The 10,874-nt window shown below is 42.5% G+C and overlaps 1 protein-coding gene across 1 annotated transcript; it reads right to left on the bottom strand.

The window, feature by feature from the left end:
• Positions 1-3,075: 3,075 nt before the first annotated feature.
• Positions 3,076-6,215, bottom strand: LOC126637190 (C-C chemokine receptor type 4-like). The gene is made up of 2 exons (XM_050310187.1): positions 6,070-6,215; positions 3,076-4,877 (listed from the first exon to the last, which is right to left on the bottom strand). Exon 2 carries the CDS (start codon positions 4,859-4,861, stop codon positions 3,791-3,793), a length of 1,071 nt encoding a protein of 356 aa, XP_050166144.1. The 5' UTR covers positions 4,862-4,877; positions 6,070-6,215; the 3' UTR covers positions 3,076-3,790.
• Positions 6,216-10,874: the final 4,659 nt, after the last annotated feature.

Genomic DNA, 10,874 nt, shown 5'->3' with positions numbered 1-10,874 from the left:
AAAAAGAAAATCATCCTGGTAGCCTCTAACTTGGTGTCTCAGTGATAGTGCTTGCTGCATTGGGAGTGATTTCTCCATGATTACCAGTGGTACCTACATATGTCATTGCAACATGATTGCAGATACAACCACCCACTACATCACCTTCGAATGGTCTTATCAGTTATACAAATGCTAGAAATCTCACCACAATTTCCAGTCTCCTACCTAAATGCTTCTTTCATGACTGGAGCAGCAAAGTCTTGTTGAGCTCTCTGTAGGCACTGCCTTAAGCACCATTTTAATGATCATTTTGATTGACATTACTAAATGGCCCTTGATTTCTAACTGTAAATCAAGTCAAATTGAGATGCTGGCATAAGAGAGAGGAGTTGAAGAGGCTGGTCTCTGGCTGCATTGAGAGAGAGACTGGATAAAACTACAAACAATTAAGAGCTCCTGAATGAAAATGTGTGATGTAGATCTCTGCTGGCAGTTTGAGACTGGAAGAATCCTGGAAACAGAGGAGCACTGTAGTGTCTGTGAAATTGTACTCCCCTTCAGAGAGCAGGTGTGGAGAGCTAGTGCTGGGACTGTGGCAAGCAATTATATAGGGAGGAGAAGAGCAAATCCCTGTTGGCTCTCAGACTGAGAGGAGCAGATTGGGAGGAGGCTGCTGATCACAGTGCTACTTCAGCACAATTAAAAAGGATGAAGCTCCAGAGTAAAAGATAAATGTGTAATTCAGCTTCATGTTTAGGGAGGGATTGTTGTGGCCTAAGCACTGTATGAAAGCCAACCAATCAACTTGTTTTTACCTTTTCATCCTTATTTGTGTTTAGTATAATTAACTGATTTTCCTCTTCATCTACCTTTCTACGGCTGATTAGCAGATCTGAAGAGAGGATGCAGGCTGGCCTTCTGAGGAACCTTGATGTAAAAATGTGGGTTTAAGAATGAGTCAGCTTTGCTTCACTTAAATGTCTATCCATTCTCTTTCATGGTTCAGTGGGTCTGTACATACATCATTCATTGCTGGAAACTCTTGTTCAGCTAAAATGACACCTTTGTCAACTGACATTTTGAAAATCCCTGCTTTATTTTAGTCTGTATTAATTCCATTATCTCGTCCTTTCTCATCAGCAGATATTTCAAAGCCCTCTCTCAAAAGAGGAGTGTCATTATCCACTGCAGCTTGGTGCATGGTGGGGAGGGTTTGTTCCAAGTGACAGAGTAGGAAACCACCCAGGTTTGATGAGCTTCAGCCCCAGGACCTGTATTCTTGAGCCCATCATTCAGAGGTGAGCTCCTCTTTACACCCAATTCAGCAAACCTGCTCAGAGCACAACTTTCAGCTCAGTTGCTCGTCCAGCACACACACCGAGTAACTGTGAGCATTACAGAGAGAACTGGAAGAGGTTATTTGGCAGAGAGAAACAAGGACAACATTCACCTGTGGGGAGCTCTGGCTGCAACCAGGACCCTCTGCACCAAAGGCAACTGCGCACAGGCTGTGGGGCACAAAGCTGAGCAGCAACGTGAAGCACTTTTGAGTTTTGTGTGGAAAAGGGGCTTTACACTAGCTCAGTTTTATGGCAATGCTGCAGGGCCTCTGGGTGCAGCCTGTTAGTTCCACACATGAGCGGATTCGGCATCCTCGCTCAGCACAGGGTGTGCCCAGACCTGGACCAGCCTGCGAGCCATTCCTTGACACCGCTCTTAGCCCCGGATCTCTCCTGTATCGCAGTCATTAAGAGAGCCTGCAGCTTGCTTTTTCCTCGTTGACCATCATATTTGCCAGGCCAGCACAGGCAGCTCTTTCTTTGGTCTGGAAAGCAAAACTTCTTCTCAAAGCAAGACACCTTCTCAAAAGGACCTGTTTATTCTTACTGAGTAGAGGGGTCACAGAGTATGATCAGGAAAAAAGCAACTGTGTTGCCCTGTTGGACTTCCAGCTCAGTCTGTGCACTAGACCAGTGCATATCTCAGCAGTTCACAGTGCACTATCAGCATCACCATCTCTGAGGGCTGTGTGCTGTGCCAACTTGGCATGATATGTTGGGTTCGGTGACATCTGTGAGAATTTGAAACACCCGACATTTGAAATTTGTCTTCCTTTTCAAAATAAGTGATGGATGTCTTAACCCACTCTTTGCATGGATTTTTCCCAGTGATTTACTCAGTGGCTTCTAAGGTTTTGAGTAGTAAGAATTTATAGTCTTTTTCTTGGAAGTAAAGACACTTTCTTATTGCAAGTAATGTCTTCCCCAGCTATTCCCATTATCTGCATTAATGCAGATCCTTGCTTGCCAGCCTCAGTAAACTGCTAATGGTAACGCATTCCCCAAATTAATTATGATGGACATGTGCAAGTACGAGTATTTAAGTGTATTGCTTTTTATTTCCAGTCTTGTATCATGAAAGAGGTCATATGGAGGTGAGCTTCCACTTATGTTTCTTATTTAGCGTGATTAGTACAATGGCACTACAATATTTTTACATTTCTTCTCCCTTTTCTGATGCATTTTAATTTGTTTGCCCTTTGCAGCTTTGGCTGCAGCAGACATTTTGTTATTGACTGTCTTAGAAAATAAAATTCATCCTGCTGAATGGCTGTTGTCCAGCAGAAAGACACACCAGAAATATCTTCTAATACATATTTTTCAACCCTTACTTTGTATGCCACCACATTGCTGATTTTTGCCTGTTTTTTAATTAATTTTATGCCAAAATTTAAACACTGCTTTGTGAACTTCCTTCCTGTTCTGGATCGCTGATTAATATCATGTAGATCTGTGAGTGGCTACTGGGGCATCACACTGTTGCATTTTGCTGTTATCAAATGCAAGGATTTGTGTGGTTTCTAAGTTATGACCGACTGATTGTGTTACTACACAAACTCTGTTTTTACTTTCTTTCATTTTGCCACATACATCTCCAATGAATGAAAATTGAGTCTTGGGGTTAAGTACTTTTGGAACAAAGAACATTCACTTTAAAATAAATACTTTTAACCAAGATACTTCAAATTTATTCACACATGCTGCAAAATAAGCTTTTTAAAACACTTTTATTCAAAAATATTTAAAACTCTTTTTACGTTAATAAAACTACAGAATTTGTATCCTGAATAACAGTGATAAAGTAATTCAAAATGCCTATATATATACCTATGTATAGGCATATATGTCAACCTAAGAAAAAAACACGTCTACAACACAACATAATGGCTTTGCATGTTTGTGCACATAAAGAATATATTTTGTGTCCTTTTTCACTAATGTCAGACGGTGTATCCTCCCCCTCAGATGAAATATTTAACAGTAGCAAGTACTGTTAATGGATTCCTAAGAGTCACGAGTGAACAAGGCCTACATAGATCAACTGTAGAATAAAAAAAAAAAAAAAAGGTAATAACCATCCTTCTTGAATAAATGAACGTATTTTCTGAGCGTATGTGCTGATGACAAGCTGCTGTCTTGCCTCTGCCCATCCATCCAGGCCAATGTCTTGATGCTGGTGAAAAAGAAGCCACATGGCGCGGTGCTTTGCAGAGAGCTGAGGCTGCCCTTACAGCTGAGCAGTGATTTGTAATCCCAGCAGAGAAAACTTGCATGTCCCCCTCCCGTGTTTCTCATTTTGGACACCTTCTGTCATAGCACCCAGAAAATCTAGAGGCAGAAATAAAGCTGAAGTAAGTAATTACACGGCATTAACTTATTGTTAAATGCATCTGCATTTGCTTAGCTTTTCAAAGTTCTTGCTTTTGTCAGTTGCTTGCTGGTGAGTTCAGTGGTTGGTCTGAAACACGTTACAGAGCATCTTGATCCCCCGTAGACTGTGTGTGGAATGAACTTGTAGATTCAGTGTGGTAAGTGCTGTGAACTCCACACCACTTGCAAATATACCCAGGTAAATGCCAGTTCTTAAAGAGCATCTTCAGATACTTCTTAAATTTTTCCCCCATGAAGAAGTAGATGACTGGATTGAGGCCACAGTGAAAAAGGCCAAGGATTTCTGTTACCTGGAAAGCATAGTCCAGATTCCTGCTCACTTGACAGTCTCTAATGACTCCTGTAGTTTCCAGCAGTTGTAAAAAAATAACAATGTTGTAAGGGGTCCAAAAACAGAAAAACACAATCATGACAGCAAAGATCATCTTCACAGCCTTATTCTTTTTCTCATTTCTACAGTGAACTAATGTTTTAATGATCATGGAGTAGCAAAATGTCATAACTATAAAAGGGATTAGGAGCCCTAAAATGTTAATTTCCAAAGTGGAAAAAAGTTTCCATGTTGTGAAATTGCCTGGATATCTCAGCTTGCAGGTAGTATAATTATTTTCATTAAAAGACTCTCTAAATACAAGCTCAGGAACAGAGGCCAAGAAAGCTACGAGCCATATGGCAAGGCTAGTAACCAAGCCATGGAAAGCAGTCCTTGCTTTCAAGGAAAACACTGCACGAACAATTGCTAGGTATCTGTCTATGCTCATAAGCATAATAAAAAATATACCACTGTAAAACCCAACCAGGTAGATCCACGAAATGACTTTACACCAGGGAGTTCCAAAAACCCATTGGTCTAGCGCGAAATAAGACCAGAACGGCAAGCATAAAACAAAGAGCAAATCTGAGATGGCGAGGTTTAGCAGGTACACGTCAGTCATGCTCTTCAGCCTCTTGTATTTGAAGAGGACCACAATGACCAGAATGTTTCCAGTGAGCCCGACCAGGAATACTAGGCTATACAGAACTGGTAGGAAGGAGGCTGCAAATATCCTGACGCTTTCCTTACTGCACGGCTTTGGAGCATCGTTATAATTATCATAATACTCATAGAAGGTTGAGAGGTCAAGGGACTCTGTACTTGCAGAACTCATGCTTTTTCCCCAGTTCCTGAGAAGGAAAGAATATGAAAATGTCAGTGACTTTCGGTGCGTCAAGACCGTACGGTTACTCCGCAGCCCTGAATCACGAGCAGTGACTGACTTGCAGTTCCCGTGCGTGTCGTACTACAGGTTCTCAGGCATTATGTAAGCATTATGGGATGCATGTGCATGCTTGCATAATGTACTGCCCTTAACATGCACGTGCTGAGTCCTTGCAGCACTGCGCTACTCGGATGTCAAGCACACAATGAATGCGACACTGGATGAGAGGAAAACAAATGGGAATGAAAGACCACAGATATCAGATCCGAGAGGGTTTAAGTCCTGTGTGGAGTAAAGTAAAAAGCAAAGCCATTGTTCATAGCAGTTCAGGATTTTACCCACCTTTCCCACCAGGCAAACATTACCATAAGAAGAGAGTAATAAAAATGCATCAGACTTTTCCAATGAAATTACACTTACTGAAAGCTGAGATGAGTTTTTAGTGAGTGTTGTCTTCAGTAGCCAAATGACTAACAGGAATTTGTCATATGTATGCACTCTTTCTAATAGGTGGATACAGAGTTTTAAGTGATGTTACTTTGAGGTAACTTGCCCACCATACAAATATATTGTTGATGTATCACTATGTGTGGTATTCACATCACAGCAAGAGTCATTCTTTTAGTCTGACATACCAGAACTCCTGAGGTATTTTCTTCCCCTTTGTCCTTATTTTTATGAATAGAAAGCAGAAGAAAATGAGTTTCGTTGCTTTACTTGTCTTTACTTTGTACATTGCTGCAACATAACAGCAAACATTGGCTATCCTTGACATGACCCATACTGTGTGTAGTCCCAAGCAGGGCAGCTTTGCAGCCCAGAATTCTGTTCTACTATACACAGAGAAGAATTGAATCTGACTTACAGGTCAAAAGGACAAAACCATTTGACACCAAAGGTCTAGAGATGACAGCTTTGCAACAACTGCTCCCAGACATACCTGAATCTAATCTAGGTTCAGCATAATATACTCAAATATTTAAAACCAAAAAACATACGATCACAGAATGCGCATATACCCACTTCAAGAACTCTTTAAAGTGCTTTAAAAATTACCTGAGAAGCTAAAAAAGGTAAATGAAAAAGCATTACATTCACACACATCACGAGTGTACATGATACACAACTGTTTCAAAATTGCATTTTATGAATTTTACCTTTTCTCCTCCTTTCTTCTCAGATGATGTGAAGAAACTTCTTTGCTCTAAGAGTGCAGAATCACTTACTCCTCACCAGGTAGCTCTGCCAGGGAGTTGTTACCCACACAGCAATATCCAGCAGCTGCAAAAAGCAGATGTCTCTAGGTAGCTGTGTCTCATAGCGGAAGCTTCCGACTTCCTCACAGATTGTATCACAAGTGCTTCTCTCCTCAGTGCTCATCAGAGACAGTCCCTTTAAGTCAGAAATAGAATTAAACACATAATGTTTAAGAAAATGCAGTTTCCACTGAAAGGTTGATTACTGAGTTAAATCAGCTTAATCTTATCCAATAATCATTAAAATAGATGTCACTAAGCAGCTCTCATTTAAAAGAAACCTTGTTCTTTCTTACAGGTTGTAAAGTGCATCTTAGAAAAAATTAATCAAAGGATCGTTTGTAGTGAGCAGAGAGGAGGCAGGCACTTGGTGGGTGTGTGGGAGGTGTGCTTCTAGTTCTTCTCTGACAGATAACTAATTTTGCAACTTGCACTATGTAATTGTACAAGAAAAAAGCTATATAGATACAGGGTAGGGAAGGCTCCTTTTAATCACTGTTGTTTGATCTTCCTAACCTCTACTTATCTTACTAAGAAAAGAAATTAAGGCATGTTAATTCACGCTACCTTTTTGTTTGATGTTCCCTGTAGTGGGTTTTATATACAGCAAATCTAACTCCTACCACTGACCTGTACACACTGTAACAGCAGTCAGAATATCAGATAAGAAGTAGGATGTGCTCACACGCATGTCTGGTCTGAGGGCAGAGGGTGCTGAGGTTTACTGCGGTTCTTTGTTGCAGCGGGAAGCTCTGCAGCTTCTATGAATTTCTCCTGAGAGTGTGGTGGGCCTGTATTTGTCTTTTGGGGGATCCTGGAGAGGGAGAAGAGACCACAGAGAACAAGTGTTAGTCAAACGGAATGGTTTTGAGTCCTGCTGGCAGACCAGCTGTGCTGGTAGCTGGCAGGTGTTGCTCTCCTCTGCTTCCCAGAAAAGGCCAGCCAAGCAGAAGTACAAGCCATTTCTCAACTGCTTTCTTGTTAGCAGGAGAAACTGAAGACACACAATGAGAAGTAGAAACAAGAAAGCTACAGGAGGTAGTTGGGAGGGTAGGAAGAATCAGAGAGCTATCTCAGTCTAGGCTGCTACCTCATATGCCTCTGACACTGCTACTCTGCCCAATAACTTACATTTGGCTGAAGAGTTTCATAGAATCATAGAATCAGATGGGTTGGAAAGGACCTCTGAGATCATCAAGTCCAACCCTTGATCCAACTACCACCACAGTTACTAGACCTATGGCACTAAGTACCACATCCAGTCTCTTCTTAAATACCTTCAGGGATGGAGAATCCACCACCTCCCTGGGCAGCCCATTCCAATGCCTGATTACCTTTCTGTAAAGAATTTCTTCCTAATAGCTAACCTAAACCTCCCCTGGCAGAGCTTGAGATCATGCCCTCTCGTCTTACTGATAGTTGCCTGGGAAAAGAGACCAACCCCCACCTGGCTACAACCTCCTCTCAGGTAGTTGTAGAGAGTGATGAGGTCTCCCCTGAGCCTTCTCTTCTCCAGGCTAACAACCCCAGTTCCCTCAGCCTCTCCTCACAGGACTTGTGCTCAAGAACCTTCACCAGCCTCATTGCTCTTCTCTGGACCTGCTCCAGCACCTCAATGTCCTTCCTGAACTGAGGGGCCCAGAGCTGAACACAATACTCAAGGTGTGGCCTCACCAATGCAGAGTACAGGGGAAGGATCACTTCCCTGCTCCTGCTGGCCACACTGTTCTTGATCCAGGCCAGGATGCCATTGGGCTTCTTGGCCACCTGGGCACACTGCTGGCTCATGTTCAGCTTCCTGTCGATCAGCACCCCCAGGTCCCTTTCTACCTGGCTGCTCTCCAGCCCCTCTGTGCCCAGCCTGCAGGAGGTTGTTGTGACCAAAGTGCAGGACCTGACACTTGGCCTTGTTGAACCTCATCCCGTTGGAATCAGCCCAACTCTCCAGTCTGTCCAGGTCCTTCTGGTTCTTCCAGAAAAGCTTGATGTGAAAACAGCGTCTGATGTGGGATCTATTGGTTTCGCATTTTGCCAGAATAAAACAATTGTACGAGAAGGAGCTTCAAATCTTTCAAAATTTATGTATGTGGAGATTTTTAAATTGGTCTCTGAGAGACGTTTGTCCAGTGCAGGTTATTGCTCTGTGGATCGCGTACATTTCCTCTGCAGTTTACTAGCAGTCCTTTAAATATGGGGACATCAGATAAGCAGGCAACATGGTGGTACCAGTTTCATCAGCTCTGCTCACAGAAACTAGAAACTGTTCCTCTTGCTGCTCTTTTGTCTGTGTAAGGACCTAATTAATCTCTTGCTGCAAAGGGCCACAAGTTCAGCTCTTCACCCACAATAACAACAACATAAAATCTTTCTTTAAGCCCCTACTTTTCAGGAACAAAAAGACCTCTTGCTCTGTAGGCATTGTTCTTTTCTAGTTTTGGCTGTAATGTTTTTGCCTCAATATGCCACCATGCATCTGCATGCTTATCTTGTCCCACTCATTATTTTCAACTCTATCAAACTAGATATTTTCTCTGAATTTCACTGGTGGTAATTTTTCTTGATTTCCAGATGAAGTAGTGAATAGAACTGAATCCAGATATGATCTCTCTTCAACCTTAGAATCACAGAATCATAGAATCAGATGGGTTGGAAAGGACCTCAGATCATCAAGTCCTACCACTGTCGTTACTAGACTATGGCACTAAGTGCCACATCCAGTCTCATCTTAAAAACCTCCAGGGACAGAGAATCCACCACTTCCCTGGGCAGCCCATATCAGGGGGAATGTAAGAACCCTGCTTTGCTAAGGAATGATTTCCCATCATTAACAACCTTTTGAGATCTGTTGACCTGTCCTTAGCACTCAGATCACACTTCAGATGTGCTCCTTATCTTCCAGTCACACTGTTAGCAGGGAACAAGTCTGCATCCTTATGAATGCCAGGTTAGTTTGATCCATATGGCACTGACCTGAAGAAAGTACCTTCCTGGCATGTTGCCTTTTGACCAGTCCTTTGGAAGGCTTTCAAGTAGCAAATACTTCCTTAGCAACTTTTTGTATCCACTCGCCACCTGATGTGCAAGGTTGGGCTGATACCACCAGAGGAGCAGAGCAGCAAAGACTCCTTGTCAGGGTGTGTTTGTGTGACTGTGGTGGGATGGATGGAGGGTAATGGCTGGACCACAGTGTCTTGCAAAGCAGCTGCTGTGTTGCAGACACCTGCCATGACACCAGTGCACTTCATGCTGCATCAGCAAATGGGAAAGCCTGTCTTTGTAAAGAGACTGAGCAAGAGCACTTCTGCAGAAAGAGAAATGCTCAGCCACAAAAAGAGATAAATGGTTGTGGCTACAGATGATGAAAATCTGTGATCAACTACAGAAATTGAAGATTAAAAAAGAAATCTAGTTCATGAAAATCAAGAGGAAAAGAATGAACCCTGAAACACCTTCTGATGGCCTACCAATGAAGAGTCCCTGGGAGAGCCTACAAGGAAAACGACAGAGAAGATTTAAAAAAAAAAAAAAATTAGCAAACAAGACAATGCAGAAAATAGAGGAAAAGTATTGTGAGTGCAGGTCCTGCAATGGCTTGGAGAGAAAGAAGAGTGAAAGGAACTGAATATAATTGTCGTCTCTAGCAAGGGACCTCCGAGGTCCCCTTCTAACATGGCAGCCTGTCTTTTCCAGGTCCTTCTTGAAGAACGTGGCAAAGACTAACAAAAAGGGAACGGCAGGAGATGGTGAGATTAAGAGGAAAGGGGGAAGGGTTCTCAGTGATGCTGCTGTAAAACTAACATGTCTGCAGGGGAAAGGGAGAAGTAAGAAGTTGTCTTTCCTCTTTACTAGATGGCATCAGGTATGTGGTACTGTCCAAATAAATCACGAGAGTGCAGAGAGGTGGATCAAACATGATTAGAGGTGAACCTTTCATATGGGTGGGTGAGGTGGGGCAGGGGGGCCACCATTAAATCCAACAGGAAGGAACCTAATAAAAGCAGAATGCAGAAACACCCAAACCATGAAAATCTTGCTTCTCATCAAAAGATGATTTCAGCCATTCCCATCATTTATGGGAAGTCTTATAATTAATTTACCATTTAACAGGGTGCATAAGATTCTTTCCCAAACAGGGACTGGAGATAGACATTTATCTAACCTGCTACCGAGGCTGTGAGATACTCACCACTAATATAAAAGTGCACTTCACATTCCGTCTGATCTCAGTGTTGGCCAGGGTAGATGATTCAGAGTGTGTTTATTTGACAAGCCCTCATTCAGAAGGGGCTGGCCCAGTGATGCTCAGAAGCAGATGACAGTAGATAAAGAGAGATGACTATTGCAAAATCAGTATTTTGACTGATTGTGTGGATCAGTGCAGGATCCAGGCTACCAAAGTCACAGACGGACAAATGATTACCTTTCTCAACAAACCATCCTCTCCATCAGGCAACCAGCTCCTTCCTGTGTGGTCAGGCCTTGTGCAGTTCTTTTGCAATTCAAGTGATTTTGGATCGCAGTTTGCACATCTGTATCTCCCATCCTTGCTTGTTAGCAAAAAGTTTGTGCTACCTGTTCCTTGTAGAGTTTGCTTCCTTGCAAGTTTCAGTGTAGTCCAGATTTCCTGTGCATGAGTAAAACTGCAGCACTCTTGACAGAGAACTAAAAAAAGGGAAGCGAATACATTTCCTAGTCTTAAAGACAAC

This window comes from Myiozetetes cayanensis, unplaced genomic scaffold, assembly GCF_022539395.1.
Source record: "Myiozetetes cayanensis isolate MyiCay16 unplaced genomic scaffold, myiCay2020 scf1, whole genome shotgun sequence".
Taxonomy (NCBI): domain Eukaryota; kingdom Metazoa; phylum Chordata; class Aves; order Passeriformes; family Tyrannidae; genus Myiozetetes; species Myiozetetes cayanensis.
Note: the sequence above shows the minus strand (reverse complement) of the source record. Positions and strands in the feature narration are given on the sequence as shown.

Excerpts from the sequence above, each read along its gene's own strand:
- LOC126637190 (XM_050310187.1), bottom strand. The coding sequence starts at position 4,861 with ATGAGTTCTGCAAGTACAGAGTCCCTTGACCTCTCAACCTTCTATGAG.